Raw genomic sequence first — 19,492 nt, forward strand, 5'->3', positions numbered from 1 at the left:
TTAGTTTTTTATTATATTTTGACTTTTTTATTTCTCATTCTTCTCCTCTCCCTCTCCCTCTCCCTCTCCCTCTCCCTCTCCCTCTCCCTCTCCCTCTCCCTCTTTCCTTTGCTTTTACTTTCTTAATGCGAGAAAAGAACTTTTCTGGGCAAGCATCGCAGGGATTTTCCATCCCCATCCAGGCAAGGGTGGGGGCACGCGTCGGCCCCCCCCCCCCCATGCGCAAACCCCCTTGGCGGGGTGTGGGGGGTGTGTGTGTGTCGAGTCCAAAAGGCTTTTTCCAGGTTTTTTTTTTTTTTTTTTGCGCGCTGGGGGATGTGACGCGGTGTTTGCCCGCAGCCAGCCCTTCGCTCCCCTTTCTTTTTTCTTTTTTTTTTTTTTTTTTTTTTTTTCTTTTTTGCCCTGGTTGTTTTCCCCTCCCCACTTTTGGGTAGCCGTTTAAAATGCGTGATGATAACTTTCACCCTGTTAATTAACAGGAAACATTGGGACAAGACAGGAAATTACATCAGTCTTTTATGAGGAAAGAGCCAAGGGGAAAAAAAAAAAAAAAAAAACAAACAAAAAGACGCAAAACTTCAAGAAAACATAGTTATTAGTGAAAGGAAAGAAAGTGCCGGGGGAGGAGGAGAAAGAAGAGAAGAAAAAAAGGAGAAAAAAACCAAAACAAACCCATCCCATGGGCTCCGCTTTGCCGAAGCTGCTTTTATTTTCTTTTTATTATGTTGAAAAATATTTGACTAGCAGGGTCACCTTTGCTTGAGCGCGACGATGCTCGAGCTTCCCGAGGAATCTTTTTCTTTTTTTTTTTTTTTTTTTTTTTTTTTTTTTTTTTTTTATCGTGCCTTTTCTCAGCTTCCTGCCCCAAACTGTGAGGCCTAGGAAGCTCTTGGCCGGGAGACTAATTTTGGTTTGGCTGCTCAGCCCTTCAAATTGGTCCCCACCCAGTGTCATTATCTTGGTTTTAACTTGCGAGGGGGGGGGGAGAAGAAAAAAAAGAAACACCCCGTAAGAGCTGGCTCAGCCCTTCTCTACCCTTTTAACCTCGCTGCAGAAAAAAAAAAAACCTCCCAGCTTCAGCTCCCCCGGTTGGGCTGCGCCGGCAACGGCAGAGCACCGCGGGGTGGTTGCAGGAGGTCCTCCTGGTGATGTTGCTCCGTCTGCGATGGTGGGTACCTGGCTCTGAGGGCTTTCCTCGTCCTCCCTCAGGGATGAAGCGAAATGCTGAGCGGGTTGGTTGCAAGCGATTCTGGTGATGCTCCTCCATGTGTGATGGCGGCTACCCGGCTCTATTTTCCTTCCTCATCCTCCTTAGGGAGGAAGGAAGATGCGCGGTGGGGTGGTTGCAGGAGGTCTGGTGATGCTCTTGGTGATGCTCTTCCTGTGTGATGGTGGCTACCCGGCTCTATTGTCCTTCCTCATCCTCCTTCAGGGATGAAGGAAGATACCCGGTGGGGTGATTGCAGGAGGTCCTGGTGATGCTCCTCCATGTGTGATGGTGGCTACCTGGCTCTATTGTCCTTCCTCATCCTCCTTCAGGGATGAAGGAAGGTGCCCGGTGGGGTGGTTGCAGGAGGTCTGGTGATGCTCTTGGTGATGCTCCCCGCTGTGTGACGGCGGGTACCTGGCTCTGCAGTCCTTCCTCATCCTCCCTTGGGGATGAGGGAAGATGCTCAGTGGGTGGTTGCAGGAGGTTTTGGTGATGCTCTTCCATGTGTGATGGCAGGCACCCGGCTGTGTGGTCCCTCCTCATCCTCCTTCAGGGATGAAGGAAGATGCCTGGTGGGGTGGGTGGTTGCAGGAGGTCCCAGTGATGTTCCTCTCCCTATGCGATGGTGGGTACCTGGGTCTGTGGTCTTCCCTCATCCTCCCGCGGGGATAAAGATGCCTGGTGGGGTGGTTGCAGGAGGTCCTGGTGATGCTCCTCCGTGTGTGATGGTGGGTACCCGGCTCTGCAGTCCTTCCTCATCCTCCCTTGGGGATGAAGGAAGATGCTCAGTGGGGTGGTTGCAGGAGGTCCTGGTGATGTTCTTGGTGATGCTCCTCTATGTGTGATGGCGGGTACCCAGCTCTGTGGTCCTTCCTCATCCTCCTTCAGGGATGAAGGAAGATGCCCGGTGGGGTGGTTGCAGGAGGTCCTAGTGATGCTCTTCCCTGTGTGACGGTGGGTACCTGGCTCTGTGGTCCTTCCTCATCCTCCTTCAGGGATGAAGGGAGATGCCCAGTGGGGTGGTTGCAGGAGGTCCTAGTGATGCTCTTCCCTGTGTGACGGTGGGTACCTGGCTCTGTGGTCCTTCCTCATCCTCCTTCAGGGATGAAGGGAGATGCCCAGTGGGGTGGTTGCAGGAGGTCCTAGTGATGCTCTTCCCTGTGTGACGGTGGGTACCTGGCTCTGTGGTCCTTCCTCATCCTTCTTCAGGGATGAAGATGCCCAGTGGGGTGCTGGGTTTTGGCAAGCCGTCTTTGGGGTGAAGTCCTGGCTCCTGTGGGCTTTTCCGGCTTTTCCCTGAATGCCTGGGCAGGCGGAAAAGCCGATTTCTCCATTAAATGAATAACTCGGAACCGCTCGGGCCGTTAAGCCTTGGTGCAAATGTGTACCTATATGTGTACATAATAAGCGAAGCTACGGACGGTTATATATTCAACAAAATCTATTCAACCTGTATATATGTATAGGTTGAATATATATATTTTGAATATACTAAATGTATAATTATATATAATATATAGGATATATTCAATACATGATTAATATATATATAGTACATATAGGTTGAGTATATTCACTATATTGACTATATTCTCTCTGTATATAATATATATTGAGTATATTCTCTCTCTATATATATATCTATAGTTATATATAATTTAGATGTATTGGTTGAATAGATTTTGTTTGTAGAGCCACCAAAACTGCATCGATAAGAGCTGGCTTCGCATCGGAGAAACTCGGGTGCTGGGAAGGTGGCGAAAGTTGAAACATCCTTCGCTTTTACAACCGGTGAAGTTGGCTCCGGATCCGGTGATTATCGGTGATGGAAACCAATGAGTTGAATTTCTAGCTGCTAAAAATTGGCCGGGCGTCACCGTCGAGGGGGAGGATCACCTCCACGGCGGGTGGAGGTCGTGTGTCTGTTTGCACCTTGGTGCGCAAGGTGACTAGAAAGGCAGGGAAAATAGCAAAAGAGTTGAGAAATTAAACAGTGAGATGAGTTGCTGCTCGCCCACGCGGGATGGTTGGTGGTGACCCCATGGCTGGGCTCCGGCGACACCTTCCTGGGCAGAGCGGACGGAGTAAATAACTCCATAAAATCATCCTTCGAGCGGGCATCAAATAGCAGGAGTTTTATTTGGAAAAGGAGTTGGGAGCCTGAAGTTACATCACTGCGTTTGAACTGATGAATTCATTTTCTTTGGAAGCCGGGCTGAGACTTTTTAGCTCATTAGAAGGAACAAACCCATAAATCTTCGTACGCGGAGGCTGTAGTTTTCCTGTTCTTTGTCACAGCTGAGCATGGAAAATGTATCCCGGGTGTCAAGAGCACGAAGCCTTGACACACCTGAGATGTTGCACCAAGGTTATTTTCTGGAGCAGCCGGTGTGGTGCTGGGTTTGCCAAGCCCCAGATCGTAGAATCATAGAATGGATTGGGTTGGAAGGGACCTTAAAAATCATTTAGTTGCACCCCCCTGCCCTGGGCAGGGACACCTCCCACTAGACCAGGTTGCTCAAAGCCATATCCAGCCTGGCCTTGAACACCTCCAGGCATGAGGAAGAACACTTTCAGGGGTGGGGCAGATCCCCTGGGCTTTGTCCCCATGGGAGGATGCTGCTGGGTCTTGGTGATGTCCAATTCCCCTGGGTTTTCACCCAGTGGGAGGTTGCTGCTGGGTCTTGGAGAGGCCCAAAATCCCTTGGGCTTTGCCTCCACAGGATGCTGCTGCGGGGTCTTGGTGATGTCCATTTCCCCTGGGCTTCGTCCCCATGGGAGGATGCTGCTGGGTCTTGGTGATGCCCAGAATCCCCTGGGCTTCGTCCCCATGGGAGGTTGCTGCTGGGTCTTGGAGATGCCCAAAATCCCTTGGGCTTTGCCTCCACAGGATGCTGCTGCTGGGTCTTGGTGATGGCCAGTTCCCCCGGGCTTTGACCCAATGGGAGAATGCTGCTGGGTCATGGTGATGCCCAAAATCCCTTGGGCTTTGTCCCCATGGGAGGGTGCTGCTGGGTCTTGGAGATGCCCAAAATCCCTTGGGCTTTGCCTCCACAGGATGCTGCTACTGGGTCTTGGTGATGGCCAGTTCCCCCGGGCTTTGTCCCCATGGGAGGATGCTGCTGGGTCACGGTGATGCCACCCCGGCTGTGGCGTTGTCCCTGCCTGGGACACGGCTCTGCTGCTGCCACCGAAAGCAGAGTGGGATGAGCGCAAGGAGCTTTTTTTGGTTTTTTTTTTTTTTTTTTTTTAAAATCCATGGGATGCCGACCTGCCCCGTTTTATAGCCCGGGGCAAACCTCTGCCGGCCTCCGTCTGCGAAAGCTGGGGGGGGTGGGGGGGGGGGGGAGTGCCAACTCCGCCGGAGCGCCGGGAGGGTTAATTACTTAATGAATGTAATATTCTCTATAATTGCTGAGCGTTATTAATCCAGAGCAAAGTGAGAGGCGAGGGGAGGGGTGCGTGCGTGGCCCGGGCCTGTGAACTCCCATCCAAACGCCGTCCGTCCATCCATCCGTCCATCCCTCGTTTGCCCCCCTGCCCGGCTAGGGACCGATGCCGTCCATCCGTCTGTCCGTCCGTCCGTCCCTGGGCGGCGACCCGGCCTGTCCGCCAGCGTGTGCTTCGCCGCCCGCTCTTAGGAATAGGCGTGATTAGATTATGAAGGCAGACAGAAGTAATGATTAACTTTTTCAGTCTGCGCGCTGTCTCCAGTCTGGCGCTGGGTGTTTTTTTTTCCCCCCTAAGTAGGCCCTGGCCCCGCGCGTCGACAGGGTATTAGGTTGTAAAGAAAGCCAGGAGGAATGAAGGCAAGGGAGGGGAAAGGGAGGGGGGGGGGGAGCCTTTTCCATCGGATCCGGGACTGGAATTTATTGGCAGGAATGCAGTAAATGCTCCAAATGCCAGCCCAGCTAAACAGTTTTCATAATTGTTACAGAGCGGGGCACGACGGGCGTGAAAAGGACTTTTGTTCCAAGCTTGCTTTTTTTCCATGGGTTTGCATCCCTGCGAGGGATGCTGCTCTGGAGAAGGGAGCTGGGGCCGGGGGGGTGGTGGTGGTCTTATTTTATTTTTTTTAATTATTTTTGGGGGGGGGGCGGGAAACACACCTTTACGTCCGTTTGCGGTCTTTGGGGGAGAATTCTAGGTCGGTGTGCTGCGAGGAGAGGCCTTTTTTATTATTATTTTTTATTTTTTTTCCCCTTCAATGTTGAAATGAGAGCGGCGGCGATGCCGTGTGTGTGTGTGTGTGCGTGGAATGCAGTTGGGGCGGAGGCTGGGGGGGGGGAAATCCCAACACACATCTGGGTATTAGGTATCCGTTTGGAAATCCTAGACTGCTCTGCTTCAGTTTTTATTAAGGTCTTTACAAGGTTTTTAACGTGTAGCCCACGGAGCTACACGTTGTCGGGGGGAGGGGGGCGGGAGGAGTTGTGGCTTTCCTGGGGGCCATATCCCTGCCCTCCCCGGGGCATCGCCAGGTACCGGGCGACCTCCCCCCTTGTCGTGGCAACGGCAGAGCTTTAAGGTCTTCGGCAGAGCTTTAAGGTCTTCGTTCTCTAAAACGGAGGAGCGTGGTGGCTGTGTTGAGGGAGGGGGGGCTGGCATGGCCTGGTGGCCTCTGGTGGCTTCGGGCCTCAGCGTCGGTGGCTTAACCCTGCGCTGGAAGGACGATGGGCAGGATGCTCCAGCACAACCCAAGCCGGGAGAGATATTTTGGCAAGCTCATCCTCAGGTCTGATTTGCATCGTCGTAAGCCCTTTGTGTGCTGGCTTTCTCCTTCTCAGAAGGTTTCTGGTTGAGGTCTGGGTTGGGTTTGGGTGGAGAAGAGGTGTGTCTTGGTAGCTGCTGAGGAACATCTCCAGGAGCTGGGGCTGGTACCAACCCCGGGGTTGCTCGAGGGTCGCATGACAGCATCTCACCAACGCTGGCTTGGGCTTCCTGCATTTTCCAGAGGAGCCTCTTGGCTGATTGTCATTCAAATGTCATTATTCCGGGTTGCTATCAAGGCAGGGGAGGGGGACAGAGAGTGCTGTGATGGCCTCCTGAGCCAGCAACAAGTCCACCCAGGACATCCCCACCAGTGCTGGGGAATAGAAATAGGGACACAAGCAGCAAAAATAGGATTTGGGGGTGGGTTCCGCATGGACCTGCATGTCCTCTTGCCTGTCTGGGTGGCCTGGGGTGGGGGGGGGTATGTGTGTGTGTCTCTCAAAAACCCCATGGGTGTTGGCAGCAACGCTCTGGAAGGATATCCCCTCTTGAAGCATCCCTTTGTCCCACCCGACTGTGCCGGGTTGGAGCTTAGGGAAGGGATTCCCGTCCTACTGCTTTTTTGAAACGAGGGAAAAGTTTTCCCACACCTTTGAGGGGTGCAGGAGGAGAGGCAGATAAAGAAGGTTCTTTAAATTAAAACTTCAAAAAATAATTAGACCGACTGTATACTAAACAACAGCAAAGAGGCCCATTTACTGTAAATATTATGAATGGATTTGGCTGGCTTCTTCATCCCCACCCTTCCTCTAAGGCTTTTCTCTGAGCTGAGTCGAAATTCGGCCTTCAGACAGCACGGTACTCTATAATTTGCATGGCTGATGAGGCCCGAAGCCTGGTACGGAGGAAACTGGAGTCAGCTGGCTCCTCTCTAACCGCTGGAGACGGGCAGACAGGCATTTTTTGGTGTGTGCCTGCATGGTTGGTTTTTTTTTTTTTTTCTTTTTCTTTTTTTTTTTTTTTCTTCCCCTTGTAGCTGCGGCCTTGCTTGGCTTTTAAAGCAAACGGGCACCAAAAAAAAAAAAAAAGAAAAAAAAGGTTGTTCTTCTCGAGTCGTTTCTTAGCCGTGGTAATTGATTAATCACCGTAATTAGACAGGAGCAGTGACTAATAGGATGTTTATGAAGCAAACTTCTGGTTTGGTGGACTCCGTGAACTCAGCAGTTTCACTTTGGTTCTTTCTTCGCCGTCCTTCGATGCTGGGGATGGGGGGGAGCTGGGCTTCCTTCACAACGTCTGTGTTGATCACCCTCTGTTTTTCAAGCTTGGACATCCCTCCTGGGCCAGCCTTGGCCTTCGCCAAACTGGTGCCCGTTCTCGAGGCGTTGTGGGTCTGCAACAACCCGCTTGCAGGGACCCTTTCTGGGTTTGTTTTCTTGCTTTTGTGTCCCATCCCTGAATTAACCCTCAAAGCTCAGGGCTGGGTTCCAGGTTGAGCGAAGGTTGACTCCCACCAAATTGGGGGCAGGAACCTTAGGGGATGTCCTCGGGGATCGGTCATCTCCTCTGCCCAGCATCTAACCGAACCTCGTTTTTGTCTTGATCTCACAAGAGGTTTTCCCGGCCATGGTGAAGGTGATGGAAGTTCTCGGTTGAGTCACCAGGGGACCGGGCAGAGCACTCCCAAGCTCGTAGGTTGCTGCTCATCATGATTCTGAACCAAAGTTACAAATATCAGGAAATCCCAGACACTCCTCCTTCCCCTGGTGGCTTCTGCCAAATTTTATCCTCTGTGTCCTCATCAGACTTGCACGTTTTCAAATCTGTTGGCAACGTCTCAAGCTTCTGGATCCCAGCCCTTAGAAAACTTCAGCAAATCGAAGTTTTGAAGGGCAAAACTCAGGTGGACGTTTATTTTCGTGCAAAGTTGCCTTATTTTGCTCGGAGCAAGGAGCCGTTCAAGTGGCGGGGTGGACAACTTGTTAATAAATTAAAAGGAAGAATCTTAAGGCTCTTTAGCCTGCATGACTACTGTATACGTTGAGTAATAAGAGCTGCCTAATTAGACATAGACACAAATTTATGGTCTAGCCTGTCAATCCGCGGATTAAGGACTCCGTAAGTACCTACTGACACGATGGGCTGTAATGGCTCCTAAAGAGATGTTATGGTCTATCGTGTGAATAATCCACAGATTAAGGGCTCCCTAAGTATGTGTTGACGTGACCGACTGTCCCAGCTCTTTGGGGGCTCTTGTGTTGGCGCGGTGGAAGGACCCCACGGGCCACCTTGGGCGGTGGCATCCCTGCAGTAGGTAAGGGGTTTATTTTCTCTGCAAACAACAGGAGGCTTAACACATGACCGTCCTCTAAATTAGTCTTTCAGAAACCATCCCAGCCGGCAAAAGCAGGGGGAGGGCGAGGAAGCTGAAGCTGTCTAGCCCTTGTGTGCAGGGAGATATAAAAGGTTTGGGGCAAACATTGCCGTGGGTGGTGTCTCCAGGCTGCCCACAAACTCCGTTAAAGGCACAAAGACCCTTTTCTGCAGCAGGATATATCCTTTAATTTGGATTTTTTTTTTTTTTACTTTTTTTTTTTTTTTTTTTGCGCTTTGCTTTTGCAAAGCATACCTGGAAATCCGGCTTTGAAGGGTTTTTCTTGGGTTTTTTTTTTTCTTTTCTTTTTGTTTGTTCCCCCGCCCAAGTAGCCTGTGAATTACCCGAGAGATGAGAAAGGAAGCAAGATTTCCATTTTTGGCGCCCGTTCTTCTTTGCTTTGATGACCTGTATGGTTGCAAGTCATGCTTGGGTGTCCTCCTCACCTGGATGTAATGCCCGTTCGCTTCTCGAGTAAGAGTTTAGGGGTTGTGTTTTCCCCAAGATCCTGCAAAAACAGCGCTTGCCAGTAGCACGAGGGGCAAAATTGCAAACCCGAGTGCCCCGAGTTGCCCTGAGGACCCTCAAGAGGAGCATCTAAAACCCCATAAAAAGCTCCGGGGTTTGTGTCTCCATCTCTTCCATCTCAACAAGCCGGAGAAGATGGGGGATCTGGCTCTGCCCCGGGCTCGCAAATGCCGCTTAAGGTCAGCCAAGAGAGATTACCGGGCGCGAGACGCTCTGAGCTTGGTCTCAGCCTTGGCTCTGGCTAGACGACACGTTGTGCTGACACCAGTCCAGCCAATTTTTTTTTAAGCACAGATGCCCTCCACGTGTGCTGACGGACAAAGGAGGAAGGACCGTGGGTTCATCTGCTCATCGGCGGTGCTCACATCGCTCGTTTTCCAGCAGAAAGCTGCCTCCTGGGAAGCCAGGCAGGGATCTTAGCATTCCCTCAGGTCCCCCCTGCTGCCCCAGGAGCTCACATCTGGGTCCTGGTCCTTCTAGGAAAGGTCCATAAGCCCAATCTCCTTTTGGTGCTGTGATTTCGTGGTGGACATCTACATGAATTTATCCGTTGTCTTTACCCGTTTGTGTTGGATTATGGGTAGTGCGTGCAGTGTCACCTCCGCAAGTGGCCCAGGTGAAGGTACCACAAAACCTGAGCAACCTGATCTAGTTGAAGCTGTCCCTGCTCATTGCAGGGGGGTTGGACTAGATGGCCTTGAAAGGTCCCTTCCAACCCAAACCATTCTGTGATTCTTTATCATTCAGGGACTCTGTATCAGGGAGCGTAGCGAATTTAGATGAGATATTGGGAAGAAATTCTTTGCCGTGAGGGTGGCGAGCCCCTGGCTCTGGCCCAGGTTGCCCAGAGAAGCTGTGGCTGCCCCATCCCTGGAGGTGTTCAAGGCCAGGTTGGATGGGGCTTGGAGCAACCTGATCTGGGGGATTGGAACTAGGTGGTCTTGAAGGTCCCTTCCAACCCAAACCATTCTGTGATTCTATGAAAATGAGGAGACTTTCGTTAGTCTAGATGATGCCTAGGGTGGATGGGTAGATGACGCCATGGTGAGTATTGTGTGAGGGTTGATCTTTGGTGGGAACTCCAGCCCCAGGGATCACAGAGGAATGTGGGGAGAGGTGTGACGGTGAGAAGTTCAGGAAGAGCATGAGAAGATGCTTTGGGTCAAAGCTACTCTTAAAAAAATATTATCTGAAAAGTATAAATACGTTGTTTGGAAGACTTTTACAGCTGTATAATTTAATTTGCATCTCGTCCTAATATCATTGAGGAAAGATCCAATTACAGGCGTTTAAAAACCTAATGAGGAACGCGGTTGTATTCCCATTTTTCAGCGCTGAGTTGTTGTTATCGTGGATATCGGTGACAATTGAGATAGCTCTTGACTTGATTAGGTGGGAGGAGTCCCGGCGGGTGAGATAGCTCAGCGTGCGCTAAACTTGCTGTTTTTCTTTCGAAGTCGGTTGATTACAGGAAAACCTTTAGCTGTGTCAAAACAAAACAAAGCAAAACAAAAGATCGCCAGCCCACCTCCCCTCTACGTTCGTGAACTTGGCACCGGGACAAGGCGGAGGGCCGAAAGCCGGCCAGGAGCTGCGTCCCGAGCTCCTAATGAAACCGCTGGAGCTCAGAAAGAAAAAAATCCACGGTTTCGTCATCTTAAAAGGGTTCGTGTGTCGAGGAGAAAAGCCACACCAGAAATTTTCGGTCCCTTCCAAGTCACGTGAGATGTGGATCCTCCTGCCGCAGCTTGGGAGAACCAAGCGTGGGGCTGTAACTGGTACATTTGGGTGTTTCCGTGGCGTGAATCTCCCATATCCACCTTCAGTTGGAACCTTCTGGGTTTCAGCAGCTTTTAAATTTTTTGAGGTTGTTACTCCCGTGTTCCCATCCTCCAGGATTTCCGTATGGATGTAACATTTTCTTGCAGCATCCCTGCCCGGAGCAGGATGATGCCCTGAGCCCGCGGGCAGCGTGTGCGCACCCAAAGCTAGAAAAATCCCGGCTGTGGCCTTTTATTGGGCAATTTTGGGCAGGACTCGATGTTCCCAAGGGTCAAGGCAGGTGGTGGGGAAACCGGCTTCCGATGCCGGTTGGTGTGTTGGGAAGTAGCTGGGATGATGCTTTTGGGGAGGACACTCTTCCCAGGGATGTGCCGGTAAAAGTCAGGGCAGCCCTTCAGGAGGGTGTAAAAAAAAAAAAAAAAAAAAAGGAAAAAAAACCCCAGTTTTTCAGTGGGAATGTGATGTTGAATGATGTGGTTGGGCTGGGGCATCGCCGCCTTCATTGCTGTCCGCACCAAACTTCCCAAAAAGTTCCCCCCCCAGGTCTTTGGGGTATCAAGTTAATGCCTTGATTTCACCCCTCCGTGCTCTGCTTCACACCGCCGTTCTCCGTAAACCCAACTTTGTGATCAATATGACTTAATTCGCTCAATTCCTGTGGGCAGGCTTGCTTTATTTGCAGTTATTTATATATATATATTTTTTTTATTATTATTATTTTTTTTTTTCACAATAAGCTTGCACAATGCGCTGGCGGGGGGAGGGCCTGACGGAGCCCCTAGGCAGGCTGTAATGCAAACCGTGGAAAATAATAATAAACCAATGATAGCAGCAAGCGGAGAGGGATGCTTAATAATGAAATAATAGCGCGGATGTTTATAGCATTACACATTATCATTGTTTGGTGGAATACGGGAACGCTCCCAGTTCGCTGGGAGTTTTCCAGGCATTTAGAAAGGGACGGGTTTGCTCCGAGGAGCTCGTAAAAACGATGCTTTTCACTCAAAACGAGAATCCCAAAGCGTTCCTCAGCCGTTTCTTGGGCCGTCGCGCACGAGGACGCGTTGAGGGCGGCGCTGTGGCCGCCAGTATCCCGGGATGCGGGTTTTTAGGTGGGTTTGCGGCAGGCGGAGACGGGAGTTGGATGGTGGGTCCTGATGAACCCAGCGGGGCGTTTTGGGGCAAAAATCCACCTAGTTGCTTCATTTGCCCAGACCCGCGGTCATTGCCACCAAAAAAGCCTTTTGGGGAAAAAATTTTCCCTCCGTCCCTGAAGGCAGCATCTCTGCGTCATTTTTTCCTCCTCTCCTGCCTCCGCCGCCTGAGTGATGCCACCGGCTTTTCCCACCCCTTTTCCCGGCGGATGCCGGAGTCGGGGAGGCGGGTGGGAGCTCGGGAGGCTCCGCCGGGGTCCCAACAACGGTGAAAAGCGGCTTTAGCGGCGGCTGGCAGGGAGGCCTGATCCTGTTTATCCGCGCTCAAGCCTTATATTCTCATGGCTTTTTGACTAGACATCCAGTCAACAGCCGAATCCCGCAAACGGAAGAGGCTCTGGCGTATTTATACTGTGTGCTGGCATCGGCTCCTTAAAAAAAAAAAAAAAAAATATATCCTGGATTACCTAAGACTTGTCCTTGAGGTCTGGTCACCCCATGTCATTGAAAAACCTAGTGGGATTCATTCATGAACTTCCAGCCCTCCATAAAGGTCTGTTCATTCATAGCCAAGGCAGTTTTCTTCTTTTTTTTTTTTTTTTTAAGTTTTTTTTTTTTTTTTTTAAATGCGCTGGCAATTAAATAACTCTCTGTAAGCGGCAAGGAGCTACTTGTTGAGTGGTCTTCACTAACGCAAGCACAAATATCAGGTGAAAAACTCTTCCCCCCCCCCCACCCCGCCGCTGCCGCCTGAAAGGGATGCTTTTATGTTCAAATAAATTAAAACCTATAGGATTTTCGGCGGGGTTTGATAGCTGTTGCTCCGAAATTCCCTCAACTGCTCTAAAACCAAACCCAAGGAGCTCTGAGCATCGTTGGGGCGGGGGGGGCACGATGAGTGATGGAGACAGACCCAGGAGCATCATCTCCCTGGATCCAGGAGCGTCTGTCCCGTCCCCCCCCCAAATTCCTCTATCTCCTGAGCATCGCCCCCCCCCCAAATTCCTCTGTCTCCCAGGAAATATCATCCCCGGGGGGGTTTCTTGCCCTGCTGGGTGCCCCCCTTGGGTGGGGGGCACCCCATTGGGGGTTTCAGCCGGGAGCGAGGGTCCCTGTTTCGGGGCGTACGCAGTCAGGCCCGTTTTTAGTAGCTGCCTCCAGCAACTGGAGAAATATTTTCCTCGCTGGCATAGAAATGAGGAAATTAAAAGTGTGTGGCTGGGTTTGGTTTTGGGTTTTTTTTTTTTTTTTTTCCCCCTTCTTTTTTTTCTTTTTTTTTTTTTTTTTCTTAAAAGCACAGTGCGGGGCTTGAAGCACGACTCGGAGACGGGAGAAAAAAAAAAAAAAAAAACAAAAAAACGCCCGCGTTGGGAAAACTGCCTTATTAATAGCAAAAAAAACCCAAAAAAAACCAAACAAACCAGAAAACAAGGCAGCCAGCGTAACGCTGCGGTTACCTGGGCTGGGGGGGGCACTTTGGGGGGGATGCTGGGGCGATGCCGGGAGAGCTTTGGGGTGCCGGGGTCACCCACCGTCCCCGGTCCCGTACCTTCTCCCGTGGTGCAGGGGGTTGTTTCGGCAACGGCTCGCTAACTCCCATTCCCAGCTTGATTTTTCTTTTTTTTTTTTTTAAATATATTCATTTTTTTTTTAAAATACAATTATAAAGATGAATAGTTCCCGGGTCTTAACGTGCCTGATGAGGCTGGAAGGAACTACCCACTGGGCTGCTAGGGCTCCTCCGTCAGGAAAAGGGGCTTTTTCGTGTTTTTTCGGTTCCCCCCCCCCCCCCCCCATTGCTTTTTCCTCCTACGTCCTATCCTCGCTGCTCGCAGGGGGTAGCTGCGGGCGGAGGCGTCAAAAGAAGGGCTACAGGAACGAATTTTGGGGTTTTTTGGAGGTTTTTTTTTTTAGGCCATTTTTGTTAACAAGCGCAAGGTTTCTGGTCCCCACCCTGCCGCTGTCTGATGGTGCATCCCATGGGGCTTCATCCAACATCTCCATCCTCTCCCATCACCACCTCTGCCTGCGGGCAGGGAAAAACCCCATCAGCTAGAGCAGAGGAGTCCTTATCCCCTCCGGTCCCCTGGGGTTACTCATGGAAATGGATCCATCGGGCGGTGGGTGCAAGTAAGAGGTTTAAGGGTGTTTGGTCTTGCTGGATCTGGAGCGTCTAATTTCTCCTGTTGGCACTGAAGGTGGTCCTAGTGATGGTTGGGGGTGAGGGATGGTTGCGCCACTGGCGCTGCCGGTCGTCTCAAGCTGCTTCTGAAGGTGGACTTGGGGATTCAGGACCTGTAACTGCTACCTACATCGCTAACCAGAGCTGGGCAGGGAAGCAACACAGGTGACAGAACCCTGGGTCAACTTAATGGTCTTAACGGTGGCCTTAACACTTGGCTTTTGGAAATGGTGGATGCGCTATGGGTGTGTGCATGGGCATGCCCATGAAGACATGGGCAGGCAAGGACCTGCCGTTGTTTTGTTGCATCGCTTTTGGGTCGTATTAACCCCACGATGCTCAATTTGTCTTTTTTTTCTTCTCTGTAGATTCCCAAGTTCTTCAGGAGCCGGGGGATCGGTCACACTGGTGTGTGGTGGCATACTGGGAAGAGAAAACGCGCGTGGGTCGGCTGTACTCTGTCCAAGAGCCCTCCCTGGATATCTTCTATGATCTACCTCAGGGGAATGGTTTCTGCCTCGGACAGCTGAACTCGGACAACAAAAGCCAACTGGTGCAGAAGGTCCGCAGCAAGATCGGCTACGGCATCCAGCTCACCAAGGAAGTGGACGGCGTGTGGGTGTACAACCGCAGCAGTTACCCCATCTTCATCAAGTCGGCCACACTGGACAACCCCGACTCCAGGACGTTGCTGGTTCACAAAGTGTTTCCAGGTTTTTCCATCAAGGCTTTTGACTACGAGAAGGCGTACAGCTTGCAGAGACCCAACGACCATGAGTTCATGCAGCAACCATGGACCGGATTTACCGTTCAGATCAGCTTTGTGAAAGGCTGGGGCCAGTGCTACACGAGACAGTTTATCAGCAGTTGCCCGTGCTGGTTGGAGGTTATTTTTAATAACCGATGACTCGAGACAGAGTGGACTCACGACATTTATACTACTTTGCTGCTATTATTTCCTTCTGAGTGCTTGCTTTTCATGCAAAACTTCTCGTTTTTGTTTTGTTTTTGTTCGTTTCCCCCCCAACCCGTTTTGAGAAATAGCTTATGGAAAGATTATTTTTTTTTTTTTTGGTGGGGTTTTTTTTTGTTGTTGTTGTTGGTTTTTTTTTATTTTTATTTTTTTTTTGCCTCGGGTCTTTTGATAAATATCCCTTTTTATTTTTTAAAAGTGTGAATGACCAATAACTCAGAAGGGCGAGAGAAGGGTTGCGGGGAGGGGGGGTGGGGGGGTGGGGAATGGATCGCATACGGTAATTATTTCGCGCCTCCGAAAGGATTGTCCTGTGCGATCAGTGGATTCGGAAGCCACTTGCTCTACGTCACAGCTCCTTCTCTCGGATAAAACAACGAGATACCTGCATTTTTTACGCACCGCCTTCCCCTTGCCGCCGGCCGTCGCCGGTGCCGGTGACGCCGAGACCCCTTCCCCAGCGGTGCTAACCCCACGTTGCCACCGAAGGGTATGGTGCAAAACCTTCCCCACCGCGTCTTTATTTGTTCATTTTATTTTTTAAATTTTTTTTTATTTTGCTTTTCTCATCGCTGGGTTCACGTCTCTTAACGTCGCTGTGTTCATCCTTCCACCGCTTTTTTTTGGGGGGGGGGGGCGGGTGTTTGTTTTGTTTTGTTCCCCCCCCCCGCCATGGTCATGGATTGATGCAAGGGGAGAAAACCAAGAGCGGAGAAACCTCGCGCGTGGCCCGTCGGGCTTTTATCGTCGGAGCTGAGGTGCGAAGCGACAGGAGCCTGACAACAAAAGCGAAACAAAAACCAAACCGACGAAACAAAGGAAAAAGGAACGGGAAAAGAGAGGAGGAAAAAAAAAAAGAAAAACAAAAAAAAAAAAGTGTTCACGATAGTTGGTCTGTCGTAACCTGCTTCCATCAGGTTATCCCGGTACCATCCTATCTGGAAATGCAGTTGTGCTTTCATTTCTTCTTGAATTCATACACGAGTATGATACTTTTACACTGTTCTTAGCTCAATGAGCATGTTTAGACCTTAACATAAGCTATTTTTCTAAATATAAAGGTTTAAATGAACAAGAGAGCATTCTCATTGGAACTTTAGCATTGTAGTGCTTTGGAAATAAAACACACACACACACACACACACACACACACACACAAAAAGGACTCCTTAAAAAAAAAAAGAACCCTGAGATTTATTAAAGAAAAAAAAAATGTATTTTATGTTATATATAAATATATTATTACTTGTAAATATAAAGACGTTTTATAAGCATCATTATTTATGTATTGTGCAATGTGTATAAACGAGAAAAAAAAAATAAGAAAGATGCACTTTGCTTTAATATAAATGCAAATAACAAATGCCAAATTAAAAAAAAAAAAAAAAAAAAAAAAGAACACGAGATTGGTGTTTTTTTCTATGGGTGTTATCATCCAGATGAATGTTTTTTCTAAAAGGAGTTTTATGTTCCATTAAAAAATAAAAACCTACACTTGATCCCAGGCTGTGCGGAGTGGCTTCTTTTAGTGGTGGGGGATGAGGCAGGGAGGAGAGATGCTGCTCCAGGCGGGTATGGCACGGGGTCGGCGGTGGGGACCCCGTGTGGGACCCAGATGGGGGTCACTCCTGAGTTTTGGGGCTCCGTTGGGTGTGCGCAACTCTGGGCTCCCCGACTTGGATGCACCCAAGGAGCCCAAGTCTGGAGGGGCTGGATGGATCTGGGCGGGTTGCACAGGGGTTCCCGGCTCGCTGCCCAAAATCTGCCGGCGTTGGTTTCGTCATTATTCCTGTTTCTCATCGTTTCGACATGAAAGAACCCCCGTGCTAGGAAGCCAGCTCCCATTCGACACTGTCCCAGTCCCTGAAATACCAGGGGAGGCCAAGCTTCTGCACTGTGCTGGGACTCGGGTGGCCCATGCCACCAGGCGAGGAGGAAAATTTGAGGAGAAGAGGGGAAAGCCAGTCCTCGGTGGGTTTTCCTCAACTATTTCCTGCCCTCTTCATCTTCCTCGCCTCTGGAAAGAAAGGCTTTGCCTTTTACTGTACTCGCCTTGCCTTCAGGCATCCACTGCTCCATCCCGCTTGCACGTCCTCTGTCGGGGAGAAGGTCCCTACAGCTCGTTCCTGCCTTTTGTGGAGGGGGACCTGGAGTTGAAACCACCAGGGTCCTGGAGACAGAAGAATTTGGAGAGGTAGAAGGTCCAGATGGGGCTTGTAAGCTCCCTCTATGCCAAAGCGCCTGGACTTCAGGAATGTGACTTCCAGCCTCTACTGTCCTTCACGTGGTTGATGGCCATGGCAGTAGATGAGGCTTTGTGAGCATCTGGACCGGGTTCGCTCAACGCTGCGCCTTCCTGTTCAATGGAGATGTGCCCGACCCAGAGGGATTTATTGAGACAGGGTGTTAGATTTGCTCTGAATCGACTGTGCCTTCAGTTGGACTCGTGTCACTGAACCCATGAACCAGCTTCAAAACGGCTTTTCATCATGCGTGAGGTTTGCATGGGAGTTTCAGTTTCCATCCTCTCACCCTTCAGCTGGGAGTCTGCATCGAAGGCTGAGGGAATGATGGATGCTTGATACGCACTAAAAGACACCTGGAAGGGCAGATGTCGGGACAACGTCGTCTGTGCTACAATTTGGCTCAGTTTCTTCCCCTTCTGCACCAGCAGACATGAAATACCCAACAATCACATCATACCTTCGTGGACCAGCAGCCAAACTAGCGTGGATGGCTTCAGCAGAAGCTCAAGGAGGAACGCTCCCATCTGCGTCCTTGATGCCCACCCGGGCCACACACCGTCAAAGGCTCTACAGATGAAGGATGAAGCAGACTAGTGCAAAATAAGCTGTCGACGACTCTGAGCTTTTGTAGTGTTTATCCGCGGGAGCAGGGTTGTGCAGGCAGTAGGGACCCGGGGTTGGAAAGATTCCCTCCGAATCTAGGAGCCAGCAGGTCGATGGCCACAGTAGGGTTATGGTCATCCGTCTGAGAAGTTGGCTTTTACTCTGGAGTAACCAAAAGCTAAGGAATATTGGGCTCGCTCGTACTTCTCCCCCCTCCAAGCTGTTGTGCTGGCACCTAGACGTTGGTCTTTACCCAGGAGAGATGTGGTGATAGTTTTGTCCCTGCTGCGTGACAGCAACGAGCCAAGTGGGCACACCAGAGGGCTCTGCGTTTCAGAGATGTTTTGCAGGTGTTTTCACCTTGTTCCATGAGGTACATACCATATTCTGGTGGTTAAAGCCCGGAAGCCGAATTGTAGCGTAGATGACAGTGTCCTTTGAACTGGGATCTGGGTTCTTGTCCCTTGCTCGTCGGTCCAGGAGATGTGACGAAGTCATTTAACCTGACTGTTTCTCAGGCTTTCCACTTGTGAGACACGGAGGCTACAAACCATTGCTCCTCCTGAGAGCTGAAAGCAGAGGATGGAAATCTTGTGCTCCTAACCGAACACTCTTCACGGTTTTCCAAAATACGTAAGGGCCCGGAGATGCTGGGAGGGCTGGAACCCCTCTGCTGGGAGGACAGGCTGAGAGAGCTGGGGGGGTTCAGCCTGGAGAAGAGAAGGCTCCGCGGAGACCTTCTTGTGGCCTTTCAGTACTTAAAGGAGACTAATAAGAAAGATGGGGACAGACTTTTTAGTAGGGCCTGTTGGGACAGGACAAGGGTTTAATGGCTTTAATCTAACAGAGGGGAGATTTAGACTAGATACAAGGAAGAAATTTTTTATAAAGAAGGAGGTGGTAGATGTCCCATCCCTGGAAACATTCCAGGCCAGGTTGGACGGGGCTCTGAGCGACCTGATCTAGTTGAAGATGTCCCTGCTCGTGGCAGGGGGGTTGGACTAGATGGCCTCGAAAGTTCCCTTTCCCAACCCAAACAGTTCTATAGTTCTATGATAACGCAAAGAGGAAAACTGATCCAGCAAAGCCCAGAGACTGGCTGTGGAGGTGTCCCCGTGATGGGCACAGCGCTGGTGGGGTGTTGTTTCACTTGCAAGGTGCAGCCAGGGTCTGCTGGGCCTGGGATGTCCTCCACGCAACCCCTTTTACACCCTGTCCTATGTGATTACCCTTGGCCATGGCTGGAGACGTGTTGAGCCGGCTGGACCTTCAGCTGGACGTGGCTTTCCAGGTGAAATGTTAGAGCGATCATCTGGAGAACGAGCTGAAACAACTCAGGGAGCACTTTATTTTAGGGGATTTTTTTTTTTTTTTTTTGACTCGCATTCATCTGTCAAAATAAAAGACCAGGCGACGCTGTTCGCAGTAAGAAAGCTGGGAAATAATCAGCAAAACTCCGGCTTTTCAATGCTACGGCAGCTTTAGCTAAAATGTTCCAGTCCTCACCTCCTGCTGAGCTAATTTTAGCCCTTATTCAACGCAAAAAAAAAAGAAAAAAGAAGAAAAAAGAAAAAAAAGAACGCAACAGCAGGATGCTGAGCACCGGCTCATACGTGTCCCCGTTCACCCAGAGCTTGTTCTCCTCCAGGGCTGGTGGGAAGGATCCCGAAGGTTAAAATCGAGATTGGAGGTAAAAGCAAGGAAGAATTTCCCCTTTGGCTGGGGTT

General features: G+C 50.3%; 1 protein-coding gene across 3 annotated transcripts in view; it reads left to right on the forward strand.

The window, feature by feature from the left end:
* The window catches only part of LOC128902097 (mothers against decapentaplegic homolog 7-like), a 28,883-nt gene extending 13,125 nt beyond the window's left edge, over positions 1–15,758 (forward strand). For all 3 annotated transcript variants that reach the window (XM_054184467.1, XM_054184468.1, XM_054184469.1), the window contains one exon: positions 14,312–15,758. In XM_054184467.1, the coding sequence (XP_054040442.1) occupies positions 14,312–14,850 (539 nt within the window). In that variant the 3' untranslated portion in view covers positions 14,851–15,758. The remainder of the gene's footprint in view (positions 1–14,311) is intronic.
* The last annotated feature ends 3,734 nt before the right edge of the window (positions 15,759–19,492 follow it).

The sequence above is a fragment of the Rissa tridactyla genome, chromosome W (genome assembly GCF_028500815.1).
Source record: "Rissa tridactyla isolate bRisTri1 chromosome W, bRisTri1.patW.cur.20221130, whole genome shotgun sequence".
Classification (NCBI taxonomy): domain Eukaryota; kingdom Metazoa; phylum Chordata; class Aves; order Charadriiformes; family Laridae; genus Rissa; species Rissa tridactyla.